Genomic DNA, 24827 nt, shown 5'->3' with positions numbered 1-24827 from the left:
AAGAGAAAGTAGTATAATTAAATAGGGCTGGATTTATTCAACTTTTTATACTAGGCTTACTAATTAAAATTGATTAAGTTCAACTAATTTTTTTTGTTTAAATATAGCTTAAATAAATTGATTGCAACCGCTTACCTTAAAAAAATTGATTAAATTCAATGAATCATTTTTTTCAGTGTACTCTATAGGTACTCCAGATTAACATCAGAAATGCAGAAACAGCGTGTGTTACGTGAGCTTAAAATCCGCTTAGAAAAGCGCTACGTTTTATTTTGTACCACCAAACTTGCTCGTATAACTACTCGTCTTAAATGGGAAAAACGTTGATGTGTTTGGTCACTTCTGGCTTTGTCTCTGATTGGTACCATTGGGTGAATGGGGCTAGGCTAGGTGCTGTCGAGGTGTCGCGGCGCGCTCCGGCGCTTGCGTGCGCGCACACAGATGATAGAGGGATGTATCAACAATTCTTAGTTAAGGTAATAACATATTTTAATATTGAAAATGAGTAGACTATTCCTTTAAGACCAGGTAATAAAAAGATTGCTAGTGGAGAAAAACCTTGGGAGAAACCATGCTTGGCACATCATTTTGCCACCACGTGTGCCAATATTTTTAACCACTAAAGAAGCTCTGAGGAATTAATACTTTTTTTACTACTTTTTTCAGGAGGAGTCATGTTCTATTGATGTCACACGAGAGGTAGTCATCCGCTGCTTAACAGAATACCTTGGCGAACACAGAGGAGACCTCATCAAAGAATTTGATGTATGCATTATTTCAGTATTAAAGCTGTATAAATTTATAAAGTAATACAAAGATTTTAAGACTTAATTGCTGTTTAATGTTGCAGGATAATGAAGAACGGGCTGGAATTGAGCAGCTTGTGATGGCAATCATTGTAACCAAGGTATCTTCTGCAAGTGACAGCCCGAAGGATGCCGATATTGTTATTGATGGAGTAAAAGTTCTGTCAGGCCTCAAAGGCGTTCCCAGGGCTTGCTGTATCCTCCTTGGATTGACATATGCCTTAAATCTTCACTATCCCAAGCATCTTAAGTATACATTTGAGGTGTTTCAGAAACTTCCTGGAGCTTGATGCCTTAAAGCTTTCAAACCGAGTACAATACCTCAAGTCGAAACTGCTCTCCTAAAACTATGTTTTCTGTGTGGTCTGTATGGCACTTTTCGTGTTCAAGAAAAGTCAGACAGCTTTTCTCTTAAGGACGGTTAAGTAATTTTCCAAGTATACTCTCTTTTTACATATAAAAATATTTGTGTCAGAATCCAGTTTTTTATGCTTACACTGGAATGAATTTGTGTAGCTGTTAAGTTTTTGAAGTTTACACTTTGTTTACAATTGTTTTTTTTTATAGTATACAGTTTTTGAACTGTGTGTACAAGTATTTAAGCATTGGTCCTGTTTTTAAATGATACAAATGTGTTCTATGTGTTTGGCAGTACCTTTTAAAAAGTCTTAAAACTATCATATTTGTGTAATAGTAAAGTTTTGTTGTTTATACTGTAAAAAAATGAGATTCTTGACTGAAATAAAATAAGAATGTTTTAATATTTGTGTTATCATTCTGAAATCAGATTAAATTAATAATACTCAATAATGTTAATACATAAAATTATATTAACTAAATTGTGTTAAATTAAAATAATGTAATTGAGTAGTATTTATTAGTATAGTGCTACTGTATACCCACAATTTTTGTTTAAGCTTAAATAACTTTTTTATTTAAAAAATCGCAGTTTATCGTTTTGAATAGGTTAATATTAAGGAGCATACTCGGTAAATCTAACTCAATTTTTATTTGATGAATTTAATTAATGATATTGCTTGTAATCTGTTGCCACACTTTTATTGAGTAGATATGGGATAATATTTTTTATTGTATAGTGCTAGTTCTTTGTCTAGTATACACAATATTTTAGTTTAAATTTTAATAATTGTTTTATTTGCAGATTGCAGTTAATCTTTTTGAATGTGTTACTATTAAGCAAGGTTATTATAGTTTTGCATTTTTCATTAGTTTTTATTTTTATTTCGTTTTGACTTTTTGTTTTCAAATTCAGTTTAGTTTTAATTAGTTTTTAAAGTGGGTTTGCTAGTTTAGTTTAGTTTTTATTTTTTGAAAATGCTTAGTTTTAGTTTAGTTTTTATTAGTTTTAGTGTTAGTTTTAGTCTTTTTCGTAATTTGGGTTATTTGTCAGGGGCAAGAATTAAAAAAGGTCAGAAAAAGAATTGTGTGATAATAACTCAACAAAAACGTCATACAATTTTAGAAAATATTCATTCAAAAATAAAACCAGTTAAAAAATTTACATATGGGCACAAATATGTAAACAGTCTCAAGTTTAACACTCCACAGTAAGATGTGATGTGTGCCAGTAAAAAACTTAAAGAGCCAACAGACTAAAGAAGACATACATGAACCGCATGTATTCAACCCATTTTTGAGCCACAAGAAGACATTTCTGTCAGATTGTCAGGGAGCTCAATCTGAGAAAAGAACATGACAAATAACCAGAGGTGGAAAGAGTAGACAAAAACTTTACTCAAGTAAAAGTACAAGTAACTCAAGAAAAAAATACTCAAGTAGCAAGCAAGGTTATAATCGTTAACGAAAACGAACGAAAAAACGAAAACTAGGTGGGGAAAAACATTGTCGTTAACTGAAATAAAAATAAAAACGAGGCATTACAAAAAAAAACGATAACTAACTAAAACTGTAATGTGTGTCTGGCAATACTAACTAAAATAAAATAAAATTATAGATTAAATGTCCTTAGTTTTCGTCTTTGTTAATGTCTTTCATAAAGCAAATTACGTTAAGAGTTAAGCTTCAAATTCCTTTCCATGCGTCTCTCACTCGCGCGTCACACACACACATTCGCAAATTAATGACTCATTTAAGTTGATTCCTTACAGGGTGTTGCAAGTAAATGAGTCTTTTGAGTCGATTCTTTACAAAGCAAACGGGTCAAACTGTTTGAATTGGTTCGCGAATCAGTTTAAATGAATTGTTTAGATCGCTTCAAAAACTGAATCGTCTGATGCGGTTTTGCGCGTGTCTAGAAACACGCAGAACATAAAGAGTGTTGGATTACGTGAATATGATTTTACTAATCTTTTAACTAAAAGCAAAGCTTCACACGTGTACCCACCATTATATACGCGCGACCTTTCATCGTCAGAAACATTTAAACGCGCGCAACCTCCAGAAGCACTGTGTACACGTGACTGAATGAAGAAAGTCCATCTATGATTGACGTCTGATTCGCTGTATACTGTACTGTGTATAATGTAAGTGCTTCTCACAACACACATACACACACACACACACACACACACACACACACACACACACACACACACACACACACACACACACGTGACATGAGATTCACAACATAAGAAAACATGAGTTTTGTCTAAAATTAGTTGTATTTCATGTAAGTGTAAACTGTCGATGTCCTCAGACCATCTAAGATTTTCTGAGTTAACTTTAATATGCATAACTGAATGCAAAACTGTGTCGGTTAACTTGTCTGATATTTCAGCTATAAGCTGTATACATCAACCTTAAGAGTTGGAATATTGTGCATGTTAAAACAGGTGACATTTCTGTACTTTTGTCTATTCATCTTTTAATGTTTAGACTTTTCTTGACTCCACAGCAAACTGAGGATTTTTGCATGTTTTGTCTGAAAACTTTTGAAAGGCACGTAGGCCTACAGTAGGCTATATATGTGTAAAATTGCGAAATACACAAACAGTACATATTAAATAATACTTTAGACAAACACAGAATAGACAAGCATTTCTATGAAATTAACTTGTGTCTTAAGGTTGATGTATACAGCTTATAGCTGAAATATCAGACAAGTTAACCGACACAGTTTTGCATTCAGTTATGCATATTAAAGTTAACTCAGAAAATCTTAGATGGTCTGAGGACATCGACAGTTTACACTTACATGAAATACAACTAATTTTAGACAAAACTCATGTTTTCTTATGTGTGAATCTCATGTCACGTGTGTGTGTGTGTGTGTGTGTGTGTGTGTGTGTGTGTGTGTGTGTGTGTGTTGTGAGAAGCACTTACATTATACACAGTACAGTATACAGCGAATCAGACGTCAATCATAGATGGACTTTCTTCATTCAGTCACGTGTACACAGTGCTTCTGGAGGTTGCGCGCGTTTAAATGTTTCTGACGATGAAAGGTCGCGCGTATATAATGGCGGGTACACGTGTGAAGCTTTGCTTTTAGTTAAAAGATTAGTAAAATCATATTCACGTAATCCAACACTCTTTATGTTCTGCGTGTTTCTAGACACGAGCAAAACCGCATCAGACGATTCAGTTTTTGAAGCGATCTAAACAATTCATTTAAACTGATTCGCGAACCAACTCAAACAGTTTGACCCGTTTGATTTGTAAAGAATCGACTCAAAAGACTCATTTACTTGCAACACCCTGTAAGGAATCAACTTAAATGAGTCATTAATTTGCGAATGTGTGTGTGTGACGCGCGAGTGAGAGACGCATGGAAAGGAATTTGAAGCTTAACTCTTAACGTAATTTGCTTTATGAAAGACATTAACAAAGACGAAAACTAAGGACATTTAATCTATAATTTAATTTTATTTTAGTTAGTATTGCCAGACACACATTACAGTTTTCAACCCAGTATCACGAAATTGCGTGACTATTTCACGCATGGACCAGCGTGACAATGTCACGCTTTGCCGCGTTTGAGCGTGTGCATGTCACGCTTTCTGTTTGTGTCGCTGTCACGTATTGGTTACTCAACTTTTTTGTCCTAATTTCTTACCATTGTCGCTTCGGTTTAGGGTTAGATTTACATAAAATGACACCCTTACCTAAACAAACTCTAACCCCAACGTCAGGCGACAATTGGTTAAAGTTTAGAAAATATAAAAGAATAAGTATTGTATCTTTTTATTTTATAAACCAATACTTAAAGTGACAAATACTTAAAGTGACATATAACACAAGCACCAAATCTAACCCTAAACCGAAGCGACAATGGTTTGAAAATAGGACAAAAAAGTTGAGTAACCAATACGTGACAGCGACACAAACAGAAAGCGTGACATGCACACGCTCAAACGCGGCAAAGCGTGACATTGTCACGCTGGTCCATGCGTGAAATAGTCACGCAATGTCGTGATATAGGGTTGCAGTTTTAGTTAGTTATCGTTTTTTTGTAATGCCTCGTTTTTGTTTTTATTTCAGTTAACGACAATGTTTTTCCCCACCTAGTTTTCGTTTTTTCGTTCGTTTTCGTTAACGATTATAACCTTGCTATTAAGGAGCTATAGAGTAAATCTAAATCAATTTTGATTTGTTGAATGTAATTAATGATATTGCTTGTAATCTGTTGCCACAATTTTAATGAGTAGATGTGGCATATTATTTTTTACAGTGTGGAGGGAATAAACTATTTTTATAAATAAGTTTTTTTATTCTTGCTCTATTCTTCTTTAGTTAAATTACATGTCTTCAATAAATAACTCTTTTTAAATAACTATTTTTTCAGAAATTATTTTTCTTCTCTGTTTTTTCTGTTTCTGCAGAATTAAATCAGTTTGTTTAAATAAGATTGCTTATATAAAATATATATAATAATGGTATTAATATTTTGGTGTTCAGAATTGAATTCTTGCTGATGTTTCTTTATATTGTTTCTGACATGAGTGCCGCTGTGGCTTCCAGTTTCTGCCGGGCTTCTACTGCTTATGATTCTGGTTGGTGTTTTTATCTGGAAATGGAAAAGGAGATCCGGTCAGTTTGCCATAAACTCCTGCATTTTTATTTCCTTTTTAAATAATGAATGGCACCCCCAGCTATATCTCTATCTGAATTATGTGTCGTTCTTAATATAAACCATGCAAATAGTAAAACCATGATTATTTTGTGTTAACATGATTTTTCTGTTTAAACTGTAGTAAAACCATGGTTAAATTTTGTAAGGGATAACCCTAATTTGCTACCAACGTGACACATTAAAACAGTGAGATTTGCTAAGTTATGAGCTGTTTAATAATATAAATGTTTTATTAAACAACATTTCTGCATCAGATTCCAACATAGAAACAACTTACTGTGTTGTTGAAGATCTATCTGGACATAAAGCAGTAAGTTATACACAAATATTCGTATAAAAATGTATTTCATTTACAATTGACACCATATAGTAATTGAATTGTTGTATTTTTTTCCAGCAGGTTCCAGTAGATGGCACCCTTTACAGCACTGTAGAACCTCACTACCAGAACCCTCAGAAACAATAAGTCATTATAGCACCTATTTGTCTTGTTTCTTAATTTTCTTAAATCTCAAGACTTTTTAAACAGCTCAGCTTATCCAACAACATCTGTAATCTGTAATGTAATGCATTATATCTATTCCAAACACCACCACAAATACAAGAATGCCCTCATGCAGTTATCATTTCATAATTGCTTCATTTTTACCTGTTTACGGGTTAGGATTGGAAACTGTACTGTAGACGTAACTTTTAATTTGCACATTTCTTTTTGTAGTTCATAACTGGGATAGAAAAATGTATTGTTCAGAAGTACTTTTTGTATCATATTTTGTTTAACTGTATCTCTGTGATTGGGTTTTTCCTTACTAAAAAATCCCTTTCTTTTAATTTGTTCAGAACTGCTATTCACGCTCAGAAATAGGTACAAAAGCTGTCACTGCGGCATTACCTTTTTAAAAGGTACCAATCATATACTGTAAAAAAGATGGATGACGCGACGTCGTCTCCCTCCATTGTAATGAAGTGAAGCCAAAAATGTCAGACCATGGTCGCCGCCATGTTACGTAAAAATTTCAGTTTGGAGCCAAGGCATGCGCAGAAAGAGTCGTCCATGGAGCCAGAGGCAGAGCCGCGGTATCAAACTTCCACAAACGCTCACGCAACCAATTCAACCACGCCAATCATAACAATATGGTCCCGTTTCTATAGTATCATATTACTAGCTAAAATTAAACTACCAAATTAAACACTTGAACATATACACTACTTGACAGGACCAAAACCATCTTATTATTGGAAGTGTAAATAATTGTTTTATTTAGAACAGAGTCCCATTCGTTTGAATGGAGAGGGCGGGGTTTATGATTTGTACCTTAGAGGTACTAATAAGCACTTTATGTGCAAATGTGTTCTTTTAAAAGTGTTCCACCCTAGTGACAGCTTCGTGCACTTTTCTTTAAAGAAGGTCACTCATTGTGTGGGCCTCTGGTCACTAGTGAATTAATATGGGCAGTTTCCAGGAAAGGGTTTAAATTGATCCAGGACAAGGCTTTAGTTATATTGACATTTAAGTAATCTTCTTTTTTGGCTCTTAACGAAGGCGGTCGCTTACCTTCCCTGCTTTGCTCCTCTCGTCTATTGTCTCATACTTCGAGACTCTCTCCGCACTGCTCTCGAAACTAAAAAAATCTAAATATCATGGATTTGATCAACTGGTCTCTCAACACAAATTACACCCTCTTCTCGACAAGAAGCTTGGGGTTTGGGGGAACCGGACTGCCCTGCCGGAACGTTCGCAGCTGGCTATAGGATGTACACGTGGGAGAAGTGGTGGGTCGTGTGTCTGCCCAACTAACAGAAAAAAAGTTCTAAGAACGTTCCCTGAAAGTTCCCAACGTTCCCAAAAACGTTCTGCCAACATAAAAAGTGTCCAGTTTTCTTGTGTTTTAAGAATGTTTCTGGGTTGTCTGAATGTTAGAGGAATGTTACATTCTACCATTTTCAAACATTTTCAAAATTAAAGGAGCATTTCACCCGTGGAAACATTAATCTTTATTAAAAGTGTATCATATTTGTAGTTGAAATGTAACATAAATTTCGAATTTGGTGCCTATTTGACTGAGAAAAAGAGTGTTTGTAGTCTCACCCCCTCAACAAAGATATAGAACTTCCTTCTTTCAATGATGCAAAATGATGATTTTTACATCATTGAAAGATAGAAGTGCAACACTGAAATCCATATTTCTCCTGTCTCAGGGAAAACAGAGGGAATGATGCACGACCATTCAAAAACATGACTGGGTTTCTAACTATACAAAGCTTAATGCAAATGGGTGAAGTGTCCCTTTAAAGAGTATCTAAACCCTAAACCAACTTTTTTTAGTTAATGATCTGTATCTTCAATACTACAATATATGGGGTAAAAACGTCTGAGTGCTGCCCTCTTCAGGTTGAACGGTGGCTACTGCAGTTGAATTTTCCTATTGGATGTTGGGTCCAAAAAATAACTCGTGACGTAAGCAGGTTCAAGCTCACCACGCCCTTGTTACGATCTCACCACACACTTGGTACGAGCTTAGTTCGTCCCCTCTTTCTCCGTTGGGATCTGCTCACTTTTCTTGCATTTTTCAAATACTGCCAGTGGGTGGAGTCAGGCTCTGACCAGGGGTTTAGTTATGCTTTAACCTTCCAAGAGACTGAACCTTTATTCCCCATTCAGATTTGCACAGACGAAGATTAAGGTAGAATGAGATGATGAGGGATGCCAGGTGAATTGCAGCTTTACGCAAAGGCATGGAGATACATGGGAAACATTTAATCTGCTGTCTGTTATCTACCTATGTGCTAAATTCCTTTTTTTTATAGTGTGTCTGATTAAATTACGTAAATTACATTGGTGCAGTTAATGCAAGATACAACATTGTTATGTTAAAAAGCAGCTCTTTTCTAAACCCTAATCTGCCTTTGGTTCATTTTAGTCAGGATGTTGATGTATGGAGTTTTATATTAAAATATACATTATCCTTTGTTGATTACTTCTAGTAGTATGTTTTATTCATGTATTGAATGTTCTTATTCCCCATGTTATTACGAAAGAAAATATACACAGAATCTGAAAGGGCTTTATTGCCAAGTATACAAACTCAAAGGGGATTTGTCTTGATTATAGGAGCTTTCAGTGCAGAAGAAAGACAAACACATTGCAGACATACAGAGGAATTACACAGTGAAATGAAAAGAATATAACGCACAATATGAATAAAACTCAATAATCCAATATGATACAGTAATAGAAATATAAAAAAATATTCATGAAAAGCCAGATGTTGTTATTGTAAAGTCATCAAACTTGATGTCACAGTGGTTTAAAGTTCTGTTTCCCACGCCTAGAAAAGCTGATGAATGTGAATACTTAGATTTTATTTCCCTTTTTTGTCTTTTCTTCCTAGATGTTAGCCAGGCACAGTGTATCTGAGCATTTTTGTCTGCTGTGTCTTAAAAGGTTATCAGAAAGGAAGTGTAGAAGTTATTGCACTCACAGTACACAACTTAGAAAAAGGACGAGAGAGTTGAAAGATGGTCGCATACAGAAAAACAACTTATTTCTACATCATCTGGTGTTGCCACATTTTAGGTAAGATTGTTCAATGTTCATTGTTTCTGATGTTTACTGATCAGATCTATAGATAAACATTCAAGTGTGTAATTTTATTTCATGTGATGATATAATATTGCTACAGTTACATGTATTATAACTTATTGTGTCGGTGTTAAGCTAATAATAGTTGATGTGTTGTTTGTTCAGGTCCTGAAAGCTTTAGTGATGGATACAGTTTTGGTACAAGACAGCTTTCAGTTAAGAGAGGAGGATCAGTCACTATCCCATGTTATTATGACAGGAAATACACACAACAGAAGAAATTCTGGTACTCGGAATACGATAACATTCGCATTTACACAAACACTACAGCTGGAGATGTGACAGTAATTGATGATCCTGCTCAGAGTCTTTTTACTGTGACTATGAGAAACCTGAAGGGTGGACACAATGGGACTTATTATTGTGCTGTGGAGACTGGTGAACAGCCAAAAACCATCACTACAGATGAGCCTCATCTCCATGTTCAACCTGGTATTATAAAATTAGTTTCTGTTTACAATTTAACAACGTAAAACTTACTCTTTGGAAATAGTAATTGTACTTCCTCTTTCTCTTTCATTCCTCATGTAAATGATGATCTCAAACAACACTCCTGTGATGACAGCTCCTGATCTCTCTGTGATGTCCAGCAGTGTAACTGTAGATGAAGGTGTTAATATCAGTCTACAGTGCCTCTACAACACTAAATATAAGAATAAAAACAAACAGTGGTGCAGATATAAAGACAAGAGATGTTACACATCCCAGAATGCATCAGTTGAGATCAGTGATGATATGAGAGGATCTTTGACTGTGGTAATGTCTGGACTGATGAAGAGTGATTCTGGCTGGTATTACTGTTCTGTAAATGTTCAACAGTCTCCTGTTCAAGATCTACTGGTTCCTGTACAACTCACAGTCAAAGGTAAAACTCAATAATCAATAAAATAAAGACTTTCTGCATAAGAACTAGTTAACTTGTTTTGCTCTTTTCTATTACAGCAGCTGCAACCCCAGACATCAGCACTGAAAGCAACAAGTTAGTATTCAGTCTTTTCTGGTTACATTAAGATTAAAGGACAAGTTCGGTATTTTACACTTACAGTAAAGCCCTATTTTCAGATTGTTTATGATGTAATATAACGGTTTTGACTGAAATTTGGACATATGATGCTGGCCCGAGATTTTTCGGGTGTTTCTTGTATCACCTCCCACCTCCATAATGGCTTTATAGGTGCACAGGAACAATCCTTCCTAAAATGCATTAAACTTTCATTTACAGAGACGTGAAACTCACCGAGTGGTAAGGGGTGTTCACTGATATGCTCGCACAAAAATCGCTGCAAAAGACGCATTTATCGTAGTTTTGTCCAACTCCATTGACTTGTATTAGATGTGCTGTGAGGTACGGTATTACTCCGCGCCAGGAACCTTGTTTGTATTCTTGCAATTGGCAAAGGTGGATTTTCGCCACCAACTTGGCTGGAGTGTCTATTATTCAAGTGCTTAACGGAAGAATATACGGGTGTGAGGCGTTTGGAAAAATAGGTCCACAAGTTTACAACGAATGCTAAAACACCTGTTGGAAAGCATCTTTTGCAGCGATTTTTGTGTGAGCACATCAGTGAACACCCCCGACCACTCGGCGAGCCCCACGTCCCTGCAAACGAAAGTTCAATGCATTCCAGGAAGGACTGTTCCAGTGCACCACGCACACACTGCAGAGGTGGGAGGCGAAACAACAAACACCCGAAAATTCTCGGGCAGCCGCATATGTCGAAACTCCAGTCAAAACCGTTCTATTTCATCATAAACAATCTGAAAACAGGGCTTTAAGTGTAAAATACAGAACTTGTCCTTTAAAGTAATGCTTCTGGTAATCAAACTGTTCAGTAGCTAAAGCCACTGGTGGCTGCCTGTAACAGGTCAAGATCATGGGTTTGATGCCACTCTCTCAGAAAAAAAAGGTACAAAGCTCTTACTGAGATGGTACCCTTTCAGAAAGTTTTTACTGCATTCAATTTTTTTATATATACATACATACAAAAAAAAAACAATTGTTTCAACGCAGATTTACATTAATAAAAGCAGGAGAAAACACAGAAAAATCGATAAAAATAAGCAGCAAAATACAGTGGCTAAGATTAAACCATACTAGAGAGCATAGTATTAACCCTCTGGGGTCTAAGGGGTTTTTAGGGCCCTGGAGAAGTTTTGACATGCACTGACATTTGTGCTTTTTTCAGTTGCCTTAAAACATAATAATGGCAAAAGTCTTATAACACTGTGTTCAGCACAAACTGGACTACTATATTATATGATCAACATGTATGTACATGTTTGTATTTTTGAGAGAAAAATGTTTATGTGTGGTTTTTGAAAAAGCTACATTTTTAAGTGACTGATATAAGTAAAAAAAACCATACTAAACATTTTTTCCCAAGACTTTTCAAAACAGGATCTAGTAGTCTAGAGTTTTTTCTTTAAAATGATGTGAAAATCATTCTGCTTACTCATTTAGATAAGACAATAATATTGATTTACAATTTCAAAGTCACTTTTTGGTTAGGAAGGCAATATGCAAGGAGGCTGGAAGCTCTTGAATAATCTGTGATTGACAGCTGAAGAACAAAACACTTGCATAATGAGCTGCATAATGAGCCTTTAGGCAGAAGACGACGCCTTGTTACGTGTTTGTTTGTGAAAGCAACACAAAAGAAATGCCTTCCCATGCGTGATCCTGCGTTAAATAAACTTACCGTGCAGAGATATACGCGAACAAACAGGGTTTTAGATGTGTTTAGATCCGTTTTAATACAAAAGTGCGTCAAATAAGAGGCATTGTGTGTGCGTTTGGCCGTCAACCGCGTCTGACGGAAGCACAAAGAAAGCATAAGCGCCTGGAGATAACCTGGAGCATACTTTATAATTTTACCACAAAGCGCGTCAAATATGAGGCATCTTGTGTTTTTGTGTGCTTTTGGACCTCGATCCCGTCACACTGGCGAAGCACACACTCGCGTCTTTTTGGAGATAACTTTATGCGCGAGTAAACCAGTAGATGTGATGTTTGCAATGGCACCTTTTATAAGAATACCACAAAGCGCGTCAAATATCAGGCATCGTGTTTGTGTGTGTGTTTGGACATCGCGTCACTGACTAAGCACACGCACTCGCGTCTGTTTGGAGATAACTTTAGGCGCGAGTAAACAAGTAGATGTGATGTTTACAATCGCATATCTTATAATGATACCACAAAGCGCGTCAAATATGAGGTATTTGTGTGTGCGTTTGGACGTCAATCGCGTCTGTTTGATGAAGCACACACACTCGCTTCTGGAGATAACTTAAGTTACAGTCTGAGTAAACAAGTAGATGTCATGTCACCAACACTTGGATTAAAACTCAACACAGCACTGCCACTGACTGAATGGCTACAGAGACGGAGTCTCCATTGACTGGGGTTGACTAATGAATATGGATGATCTCTGCTCTTCTCTTCAATAGAGCGGGGCATGGCTCATTATAGATAATGCAGGAACACGAGAAAGACGGTACATCTCCCTCTTCTAACACAGTTAACAACGAATTACAATATTTGTTTTCGATTTCACTTACATCTTCCAAAAGCAGACATTCCAAGCATTATGTAGATATGTATCTTTTGTTTATATGACAAGTATTCGTTAAGTTACAGTTAATTTTTCTGCCGTGTTTCTGAAAGGACTTCACTGAGGGAGAGAGAACAAAACACGCATCATGTTTATTTTCTTAATTTTGCGAAAAGCACAACATTCTGTTTTTATTGGGCGTGGACAGAAAAAAACTAGACACTTTAACGTTTTAAATGATGTATAAATCATATCTGTATGACCAAAATCAGCAGAGTTATCTAACTCTCTTTGCGGAGTGATTGAAAAATAAAGAGTTTGCGGCGCCCGCGCCACCGTCGACCCCAGAGTGTTAATGTAACCCATAGAAGAGGGTGCTAAGTTTAGCTGACTCCTCAGGGGTTGAAAAAAAACCCTTCTATAGAGGATATATTATTATAATAGGTAAGATTATATAAAATCTTATGGTATTTAAAACACTATATATATACGAATAAGTAGATCAAACAGGAACAGTCTGTGGTCGTTTATCTGACATAGGCTGGGCATCATGTTGAAGTGGTGGGATGACCTTCATGGCAGCCAGAACTGGGTCTGTTAGTCTGAGTCTGATACTCTATGGATAATTAAGTGACCAGAATTTTGCGACCACAGTGTATGTGATGGATTGTATTCTGATAGTAGATAGCAGTGAAAACTTATGTTGTGTTTCCTGATAATGTCTCCTAAAGGTAACATATATAACGAGAACAGAAGAGGGCCTAAAACTGATCCATGAGGTACACCGTATTTAACCAGGGAGTGATATGACTCTTCCTCATTTACATAGACAAAGTGATAACGGTTGGTTAGATACGATCTAAACCAGGCTAAACCTGACCACTGATGCCAATATAGTTTTCTAGTATATTGAGTAAGATTGAGTGATCTATTGTGTCAAATGCTGCACTAAGGTCTAGTAAAATAAGAATTGAAATTTCACCAGGATCGGAGATCATTTGTAACTCTAAGCAGTGCTGTCTCTGTGTTATGGTGGGGCCTGAATCCTGATTGGAATTTTTCATACATACTATTATTTACTAAGAATGTGCATAGCTGGCTTGCCACTACATTTTGTAATATTTTAGAAAGAAAATGGAGATTTGAGATTGGTCTAAAGTTATTAAGATCTCCCTGGTCGAGGTGCAGCTTTTTAATGAGGGGTCTAATAACTGCCAGTTTGAAAGCTGTTGAACGTGTCCTAGTTCTAGCGATGAGTTAAAAATATTTAGTACTTGGTCTCATACTACACGGAATACTTCTTTTAGTAGTTTCATGGGAACAGGGTCTAATTTACATGATGATGATTTGAATGAGTTTATAAATTTTAAGAGCTCTTCTATTGTAGTATATTTAAATGACTCAAGATGCTCATGTGGTAGTCTAGTGTTCAGTGTACTATAGGGTAGACTGGTGGCTGCTTGCATAGCTTCAATATTTTTCCTAATAACTACAATTTTGTTAATGAAGAAGTTCAAGAATTTGTATCTGCTGTGTTGGAGTTTAGTATCGGTTTCTGTTTGTTCTTTGTTTCTAGTCAGTTTCGCAACTGTGCTAAAGAGGAAATGAGGGTTATTATGATTTTCTTTGAACAGCCAGTAAGATGCACATTTTAAGCATCCTATCACAAGTCCGGGACAACAGGTTTAAATGCATGCAAGGTAAAAAAAACACTGTAATTTTCTCAAAATAGAAATTAAAAATTACTCAATTTCTCAGAGATCCCCAAACGATTCGTGTGAAGCCGTTCAATGACTCAGTCTGCCTAAACCCCACCTTTCAGTAGCCTCCTCTGCTCTGATTGGTCAACGGACACAGTCTCCCCACAGACCACAGATCAGTGGCACAGACAAACAATAGTACAACATGTATTGACCTAGTGCTAACATGATTTACTGAAAAGACATTATAGACATTAATACACATCATTCATCATTAATCCAAGCAATGACGACGACAGAAACTAACATTTTACACTCAATTGGATGCGCAAGCAGCGCGTTTCAATGCCAGGAAAGCTTAGTGGACGCATTTTTGGAGCCTCGTCTACCTCAAATAACATATAAAAATATATATTATATAGGCTAATATATAAATATATGTTATTGTAGCCCGGGACATGGATTAGTGATGACACCGGACACAGGATATAAAATTTAAACGGGGATCTTTTATTTCAGACTGCACGTTAAGCAGTGCAGCGTTAATTATGCAAACTTTGGAGTTGTAGAGATGGAAAGGTAAAGCTTGTAAATAAAGTTTGTACGGTAGCAGCCCTTTTTTTTAGAAAACAAACAGACACATGAATATAACACCTGAATGCACAGAAGACTAAATAAGGCTGATTGAGTAACATGAGAATACACAAAAACACAGTCATACATAACATGTTACATCTTTTTGTGTGATTAATACAGCTCAAACATTAAAAGTATCATTACACCACATAACTCTTTCTCTTACACTTAAACATCAGTGTTACATCACAGTAAATAACTTCAAAATAAGCTTATAGAGAAAATTAATTAAATACAATGTCTCAAACTTACTTTTTATCACCCCTCTGACACATGCACACACTATCACAGCATATGACAGACTCGTTCTTTCTCTGCATATATAAAAGAAACAGAATACAGAACTTTCCTTTTACATTGGGAACCCATGACATGAAAGCAACACTATAATTGCACTCATTTCAATAAAACATGCATGTACATGACACATGAACCCCTTTTGTGAAATTATTTAAGGTAAACAACACTTACTCTGATGCTTCACACTCCCCAGGAAACACACAGAAGGCTTACGAAGCACTTTCTCCCCTCTTAATTAAACAGAATAACCATGTTTCAATATCACTGGTCCAAAATTACACACAAAACTCAATAATCATATACTCAGAACTCGTATACTGATTATATGTAAACACTTACGCTTCTTTGAGAATCAATTTCGTGCTATTTACACACCACACGAGATGTATCTCAACAGAAATCGCCGTCAATCAGCAAAATACACAGCCATCCAAATAACATAAAACACTCAAAAGCTTTTAGCTTCACTATATCTCACTATAGTATTCTTATTTTGTGTTTCTTCTTCTTCTTCTTCTTCTCCATTTTATTGGCAACCGCACTTAACAGTGCATTACTGCCATCTTCAGGTAGCATGGAGCTTGGACCAGAAACCTTTCTTTCTCTAAACCTTTCTAACCCCCCTCCCAAGTAAATCAAAAAAAAAAAAAAAAAAAAAAAACACTTTACTTTCCCTGACTCTCTATACTTCATCCACTACTTAATTCTATAATCCTATCCATATCTAATCCTACACTCTCTTCATTAAACCAGTACTATTCAAAAACTGAAACAACACATCCATCGTACTACTTCCTATATCTATATCTAATATATTCTTTACTGTTAATTCTTTCCCTTCATTGTTCCACACTCCTTCTCTTAACACTTCTCTTTCTTCATCATATCCATAACAACTCATAATCACATGTTCTACTGTTTCACTCTGTCCACATTTCTCACACAAACCCGTTGGATGCTTAGCTATTAAATGCAATGTTTTATTCAAACCTGTATGCCCCACTCTCAATCTCGTAAATATACTTTCCTCTCTTCTATTTCTTCCTCTTCTCCTACCTTTTCCCACTTTCTCTTGTATTGCATATAAATGTCTTCCTCTACTCTCATTATCCCAATATTGTTGCCACTTTTCAATCACTTTCTCTTTTATTACTGATTTTATTTCTTTTATACTATGTGGTATCTCAATTTCTATCCTCTCATCATCTACTGCTTGCTTAGCTAACTTATCTGCTTCTTCATTGCCTTTAATTCCTACATGTGCTGATACCCATATAAACTGTACTTCTATCTTACTTTGCCTCAACTCATAAAGATTTTGAAAAATTTCCATGATTAAATCTGGCCTTGATTCTGATTTTTTATTTTCAATACTGACTATTGCTGAATATGAACATATTACTGCATTTTTTATTTCCCTTTCCTTAACTAACTGCACTGCTAACAGCATAGCCATTAGCTCACCTGTATATACTGAAATTTGGTCACTAATTCTAACTTTTTTCCTCACCATTAACTTTGGCACATTGACTGCCACTCCTACTCTTCTTCCTTTCTTGGATGCATCTGTGTATATCTGTACATTGTCCTCATACGTACTACTTAAATACTCTTTTGCTCTTATTACTTCCATCTCATAATCCTTTTCACTTTGTCTTATCTTCAGTAATGTTAAGTCTACTACTGGCTGAGGGAGAATCCATATTGGGATATGTGGATATATCACTCTTGGTACACATCTATAATCGTTAATCCCCATCTCCTTAACGTCATTTCCTACCACCCATCCAAAACTCTTATATTTCTTCATTCCTTTTTCCCAACATACCCCCAGAATTTTCCTTGTTGGGTGTACCTCATTTTGACAATTCAGATTTGTCCAATACACAGCCATTAACTGTTGTCTTCTCATATTAAGCGGCATTTCATTCATTTCTACTTGCATTGCTGCAATAGGTGTTGTTGGATAAGCTCCACAACAGATTCTCAATGCCTGCGCTTGAATTCTATCCAATTTCTCTAACTGTGTTTTTGCCGCCATCCCATATGCTATACTTCCATAATCTAGTACCGATCTTATCATTGCTATATATACTGTTTGGAGCGCCCCTCTATCTGCTCCCCACTCTTGTCCTGCCATACATTTCATTACATTTAAGACTCTTTTGCACCTACTCACTATCTTATCAATATGATTTTTCCATGTAAGTCTAGTATCAAGCCACATTCCCAAGAATCTAACTAATGTTACTCGATCCATTACCTTGTTATATATCCTTATCTTCAACTCATTGTCTACTTTCTTGTTTGAAAATATAATAACCTGTGACTTCTCCACAGATAACTTAAATCCCCATTTATATGACCAATTCATTACCTCATCCACAGCCTTCTGCATTTTCCCCATAATGAACTTATTATTTCTACCTCTGAACCACAAAGCTCCATCGTCTGCAAACAATGATCTACCAACACTCCTATCCACCTTACTAAATATATCATTTATCATTACTATAAAAAGCACTGGGCTTATTACACTTCCCTGAGGAGTGCCATTTCCTATTATTCCTTGAGAAGATATAGACCCTCCCACTCTCACTCTTATTACTCTTTGCCTGAGGAAGTCATTGATCCAATTAAACATTCTTCCCCCTACCCCCATCTCTTCCAGCTTAATCAACAGCCCCTCCCTCCATAACATATCATAGGCTTTTTCAATATCGAGAAACACAGCCACTACTGACTCTTTATTTGACAGTGCTTTCTTTATTTCTGCTTCTAAACACATAACTGGATCCATAGTTCCTCTTCCTATTCTGAATCCACTTTGATAATGTGTTAATTTCCCTTCTTTTTCTAAAAAGTATACTAATCTATCAGTTATCATTCTTTCCATCACTTTCCCTAGATGAGATGTAAGGGCTATTGGTCTATAACTAGCCGGTTTACTTGGGTCCTTCCATGGTTTCCTTATTGGCAATACCAATGCCTCTTTCCAACTATTCGGTAGCACCCCCATTTCCCACACTTTATTATAGAACTCTAATATTACTCTCAATGATTCCTCACTTAACTGCTTGATCATATAATAGCTAATTTCATCTTATCCCGGACTACTTTCTCTCATACTCCTCAGTGCACGTTTTAGTTCTGCCATTCCAAACGGGATATCCATTATATTATCACTTTCCTGTCTCTTTTCCAGCAGATAAGGATGCTCACGTAATATTTCCTCCCTTTCTCTCTTAAACTCTTCTGTCAGATTTTCCATACTACTTACTTTTATAAATGAATTACAAAACATTTCTGCTTTATCAATGTTTCGAATTGCTAATACTTCCCCTTCATTTAAAACAGGATATTCCATATCCTTCCTTATTCCATTCATCCTTCTAATCATGCTCCATACCTCTCCTATTGGTGTACTTCTCCCTATTCTATCACAATAATCTCTCCAATATTGCCTTTTTGCCCTTCTTACCACCAATTTTACTTTCGCTTGTTCTCTCTTATATTCAATTAAATCTGAATAATTATGCATTCTTCTTAACTTCTTATATGCTCTCCTTTTCCTTCTAATAGCTTCATCACATTCCTTATTCCACCATGGTACCATCTTTGTCTTTCTACTTCCTTTACTCTTAGGGATGTTACTCACTGCTGCATTTTTCATGACTCTTATAATTTCCTGATTTATAGTTTCTATATCATCTGCACTTCTTACTTCATTTATGTCTAAGCCCTCCTCCACCCTTTTCACAAATTCAGTCCAATTAGCTTTTTCATACTTCCATCTCCCTTCTCTTCCCTCACTTTCTACATAGTTATTCATACACATTTCAATCAATACAGGGAAGTGATCACTACCTATGGTACATTTCCTTAATACCTTCCAGTGAATTATTCCCCCTAACCTACCTTTTGCCAAAGTTAAGTCCAACACCGCTTCTTGACCTGTTCTCATGTCTACTCGTGTACCTCCCCTATCATTCAAACAAATTAAATTCTTCTCATCCATTAAATCTTCAACCACCTTCCCATTTCTGTCAGTTACGTTTCCACCCCACACACTACTATGAGCATTAACTCTTTCACCGCCAGCATTTTTAAAAAAAGTTGCCAGTCAGCGCCAGCGTTTTTCATGATTTTCACCAAAGTTGAATGCCTTCCAGAAAATGTTCTTCTTCAGATATATAAACATACAATAAGAGAACAGACCCTTTGCTTTCAAACAAAAAAAGTGTTTCATCCTACCTTGAGCAGTTCTTTTGTAATCAGCTTTTAAATATGGGTAGGTTTTTGCAAAAACACCACATTTTGAGCAAAAAGCAGAGATATTTCTATTTTTGTGACGGACTTTTCATAGAGATCCCATTCAGAGCGATCTTTAAAACAGACACGGACATGCAGCAGCTTGCCCTAGGGCAATACTTCCGGGTTTAAAAAGTTGCGGAAGGGCGCCACCTGGTGGATAATAGCGGTATTGCGGAAAGACGGAAAATCTCGTCATTGGCGGGGAAGCGTTTTCTCTTAATTGACGAGATATCTTGTCAATGGCGGGGAAAGAGTTAAAATCCCCACACCATATCACCCTCTCTCTACTTTGCCCTTCTATCTGCAACATATCTTCCAATACCATTTGTTTACATGGATTATAAAAATTTATTATTACAACACTCTTTTCATCCTTCCACACTTCCACCACCACATACTCCATTCCTCTTCCTTTCCCCACCATTCTATACTGCATTCCAGACTTGATGAAAGTAACACACCCACCCCCATTACCCTCTTTCGGATCTCTTCTCACAGATACATACCCTTTAATTACAAAATCAAAACTAGGTTTCAGCCAAGACTCTTGTACACATATCACATCTGGCTTTACCTCCATACAATTTAGATAACCCTTAAACTCCAATCCATTAGCCACCAGGCTTCTAGCATTCCATTGCAATATTGCCAACATCATTATTATGAACCAACCCATATCTCTTGACTAGGCTGTACTTCTAAAGTTAGACCATCTCTAACCATTTCCCATGTCAGCCCTTTGATATCCAGGAACCTCTCTGCTGCTCTCACTATTATCTGAATCTTTTCTGTTCTTCTTTCAGTCTGTGCAGAACAATTTATGACCTCTGCAATAAATAACACAAAACTCTTTTTACTTACTATCATTGCATCTTCCGACTTGTTTCCTTCCTTTACTTCATTACTGATTCGATCTTTCCACTCCTCCTCACTTTCTCTCTTTTTTTTCCTTGAGTCCACTTTGTTCACTGCCTCCGTATATGACAACTTATTTCCATCTCTCTCCTTCTGGATTTCTACTGCTCTCTTTCTCACTTCACACCCTCCAAATGCTACATTATGGGCCCCTCCACAATTACAACACTTTGCTTCCACCCCTCTTCCACATTTTCCATACTCATGTTCTTCCCCACAGTGTGCACATCTCTTTTTGGACTTGCACACACTCGCAATATGACCATATCTCTGGCAGTTATAGCATCTCAGCGGAGCACGAACATATTCTCTCACCCGAAAGCTAACATATCCAATCATCACTTTACTTGGTAGCATTCCTCCACTTTCAAATCGCAACATTATAGAAAGGCTTTCTTCCTTGCTACCTTCCCTATTCCTTTGCAATCGTTTTGCTTCAATTACATTTCCTCCTTTAATATTTCCCATCACTTCTTTCATATTAACCTCCAATGGTACCCTTGTAATTACTCCACATACCCATGAATTTCCCCCAATTTGATTACAACTTGAAATCACTTGTTTACACCCCCCCTTCATTTTCATTACTTTATCCCTCTGCTCCTTATTATCACATACAACCATCAATGCTCCATCTTGAAGCACTCTTGCACCACTTGAACCAGGAACACCATAACAGTTTTTACCACATTCGCAACGCACGTGTGCATTATATGTGTATATGCAACTTAAATGAGGCTCAGCGGAGCGCGCTGTCGACTTATGAGAAACTAATGTCATACAGAGGTAGTGATAAACACAATGTGCAAACATCTTTGTGGTGGTCATTTTTAATTTTGCGGACTGAGAAATAAATAAATGAATGGGGATGTTTAGCATTCCAACAACGCTCTCACATATGATACAACTGCAGGCAGCGCAAATATAACGACACACCTATAATCCCTCCCACTGCGAAGTGTTACTATACTCAATGGAAAAGCTAACCAAGCCGAAGTGAGTTGAGCTGACCCGACCTGACCCAAACCAAACCGTGTGGTACTATGCAATGGAAAAGCGCAATAAGAGTGCTCCAGACCAACCTTCCAAAGGTATGACTTACCGAAGGTAAACTTAACTAAGAACATTTTGGGGAAACACGTATTAACGGTAAGGTTTAGCTTAAAGGCGGAGTCCATGATGTTTGAAAGCCAATGTTGATATTTGAAATCACCTAAACAAACACGCCCCTACCCCAATAGAATCTGGACCTTCTGTTGATAGACCCGCCCCACACATACGCAAACCGGCATTTGATTTGATTTGATTGGCTATAAGTGTGTTTTGGTAGTCGGCCCGTCTCCTTTTCCAACGTGTTTTTCAAACATCGTGGACTCCGCCTTTAAGGTACAACTGAAGAACGACATAGAGCTAAGAAGGTTTTGAGGAACCCAGCCCAAATCTTCACGGTTATCTTCTACTTGTTTCATTTGGGAAAGGTCTGGGAGAGTACTAATAAAGCTATCTTTAGTTTTGGAAATTACTGTTCTGCCTAAAAGGTAGCGTGTGTTTACAGAGCAATCCTATCTAGAAGTATAGTGTACGAGACAAGGCAGTGGTCTGAAATAGCATCGCTCTGAGGTGACATTTCTACGTCATTAATATTGAGCCCAAGTTACAGAATTAAGTATAATGTGTATTTACGGGTATGTGTGGATATTAGTACCTCAAAAGTACATTTTGGTACCAAATAAATGCATATCTGTACCTACATGCTACAAATTGGGATCCTTTTTAAACTGTACCATCCCAATGACAGCTTTTGTACCTTTTCTTGTGGGAGTGTAGGGAACATTGACAAACTAAATTATTATTTTTTATTCTTGCTCAATTTTTTCTGTCTTTAAATAACATGTCTTTAAATTAATAACTTTTAAATAACTATTTTCAGCCCCACAAATTATTTTTCTTCTCTGTTTCTTCTGTTTCTGCAGAACTGAAACAGAAAATAATACAAAAAATACCATACCAGCAGTAAATGAACAACAACCGTATGTTTGTTTAATAAAGATCGCTTATATAAAAAATATATAATAATGCTATGAATATTTTGGTGTTCAGAATTGAATTCTTGCTGATGTTTCTTTAAATTGTTTCTGACAGGAGTGCAGTGCCGCTGTGGCTTCCAGTTTCTGTCGGGCTCCTACTGCTTATGATTCTGGTTGGTGTTTTTATCTGGAAATGGAAAAGGAGATCTGGTCAGTTTGCTATAAACTCCTGCATTTTTATTTCCTTTTTAAATAATGAATGGCACCCCCAGCTATATCTCTATCTGAATTATGTGTAGTTCTTAATATAAACCATGCAAATAGTAAAACCATGATTATTTTGTGTTAACCATGTTTTTTTCTGTTTTAACTGTAGTAGAACCATGGTTAATTTTTGTTAGGTATAACCCTAATTTGCTACCAACGTGACACATTAAAACACCGAGATTTGCTAAGTAATGAGATGTTTAATAATATAAATGTTTTATTAAAAAACATTTCTCCATCAGATTCCAACGTAGACACAACTTACTGTGTTGTTGAAGATCCATCTGGGCATAAAGCAGTAAGTTTTACACAGATATTCGTATAGAAATGCATTTAATTTACAATTGACACCATACAGTAATTGAATTGTTGTAATATTTCCACCAGGTTCCAGCAGATGGCACCCTTTACAGCACTGTAGAACCTCACTACCAGAACCCACAGGAACAATAAGTCATCACAGCATGTCTTTTTCTTGTTTCTTAATTTTCTAAAATCTCAAGACTTTTTAAACAGTTCAGCAGCTCTGCTTAGAGGGATGGTTCGGCCAAAAATGATGTTGGACCCATGATTTGCTCGCCCCGGAGCCGTCCGGGATGCGTGTGTCCATGGTTTTTCGGACGAACTAACACAGTCTCACCCCATGTCGTCAATATTTGACGACACTTGACCATTCGTCAATATGTGACGCGGAGGGTATACCTTTCGCGTCATTTTTTGACGAACTGGGGACTTCAATACTATTACGTCCGTTGCATTCTCTTCTCCTATTTTCTTACCATTTTCGTGTCGGTTTAGGGTTAGATTACGCAAAATTAAACAGTGTACGCGAAATTAAACAGTGTACGCGAAATTAAACAGTTGTCACCTGGCGTTGGGGTTAGAAACAGTTGTCACCTGGCGTTGGGGTTAGAGTTAGGTTTGGGTAGGGATGTCATTATGTAAATCAAACCCTAAACCGATGCGAAAATGGTAAGAAAATAGGAGAAGAGAATGCAACGGACGTAATAGTATTGAAGTCCTCAGTTCGTCAAAAAATGACGCGAAAGGTATACCCTCCGCGTCACATATTGACGAATGGTCAAGTGTCGTCAAATATTGACGACATGGGGTGAGACTGGGTTGGACGAACACATTTTCAGTTATTTAAGAAATTTTCGGTTAATCAAATGTGAAGTTATGGGGTCTACGTCCTGTTGGTCCAGGAAGTGTGCATCTATCCTTCACAGGATGAATCCAAACGGCTCCACGATGATAAACAAAGGCCTTCTGAGGGTAATCCGTGCAAAATATCCACATTTAAAACTTTATAAATGAAAATAACTTGCTTCTGGTAATGCCGAAATCTTAGTCGCGTCCACATTCAAGATGAGAGCTTTACGCAGCTTACGGAGGTTTCTGTGCTGCTGCTCTGTGCCCCCGCCCTGAAGCCGTTTGGATTTATTTTGTGAGGGATGGATGCACGTTTTTTGCACTTGAAGGACGTGGACCCCGTAGCTTCACATTTGATTGGCTGAAAGATCTAAAAAAATTTCTAGGGTATCTGAAGGTGTGTTTGTCTGAAGGCCGGTGGACGTGTGCATCTCGGACGGCTTGGGGGTGGGTGAATCAT

General features: G+C 36.7%; 1 protein-coding gene and 1 long non-coding RNA gene across 4 annotated transcripts in view; both read left to right on the top strand.

Annotated features, from left to right (window-relative positions):
- LOC129441706 (polymeric immunoglobulin receptor-like) overlaps positions 1-23827 on the top strand; it is a 34617-nt gene extending 10790 nt beyond the window's left edge. Inside the window, exons 1-8 of one of the 3 annotated variants that reach the window (XM_055201390.2) lie at positions 9179-9439; positions 9611-9937; positions 10071-10370; positions 10448-10484; positions 22895-22951; positions 23064-23158; positions 23458-23513; positions 23600-23827. In XM_055201390.2, the coding sequence (XP_055057365.2) occupies positions 9382-9439; positions 9611-9937; positions 10071-10370; positions 10448-10484; positions 22895-22951; positions 23064-23158; positions 23458-23513; positions 23600-23668 (999 nt within the window). In that variant the 5' untranslated portion in view covers positions 9179-9381 and the 3' untranslated portion in view covers positions 23669-23827. Of the gene's footprint in view, positions 1-9178; positions 9440-9610; positions 9938-10070; positions 10371-10447; positions 10485-22894; positions 22952-23063; positions 23159-23457; positions 23514-23599 lie in introns of those variants that run through there. The other 2 variants (XM_073872771.1, XM_055201392.2) reach the window with 2 other exon arrangements.
- On the top strand, positions 5730-6559 carry LOC129441708 (uncharacterized). Its single transcript, XR_008643628.2, has 3 exons — positions 5730-5819; positions 6117-6172; positions 6260-6559. It is a non-coding gene; the product is annotated as an uncharacterized lncRNA (long non-coding RNA).
- Positions 23828-24827: the final 1000 nt, after the last annotated feature.

Source organism: Misgurnus anguillicaudatus, chromosome 2, assembly GCF_027580225.2.
Source record: "Misgurnus anguillicaudatus chromosome 2, ASM2758022v2, whole genome shotgun sequence".
Taxonomy (NCBI): Eukaryota; Metazoa; Chordata; class Actinopteri; order Cypriniformes; family Cobitidae; genus Misgurnus; species Misgurnus anguillicaudatus.
The sequence above is the reverse complement of the archived record's forward strand: the minus strand, read 5'-3'. Positions and strand labels throughout refer to the sequence as shown.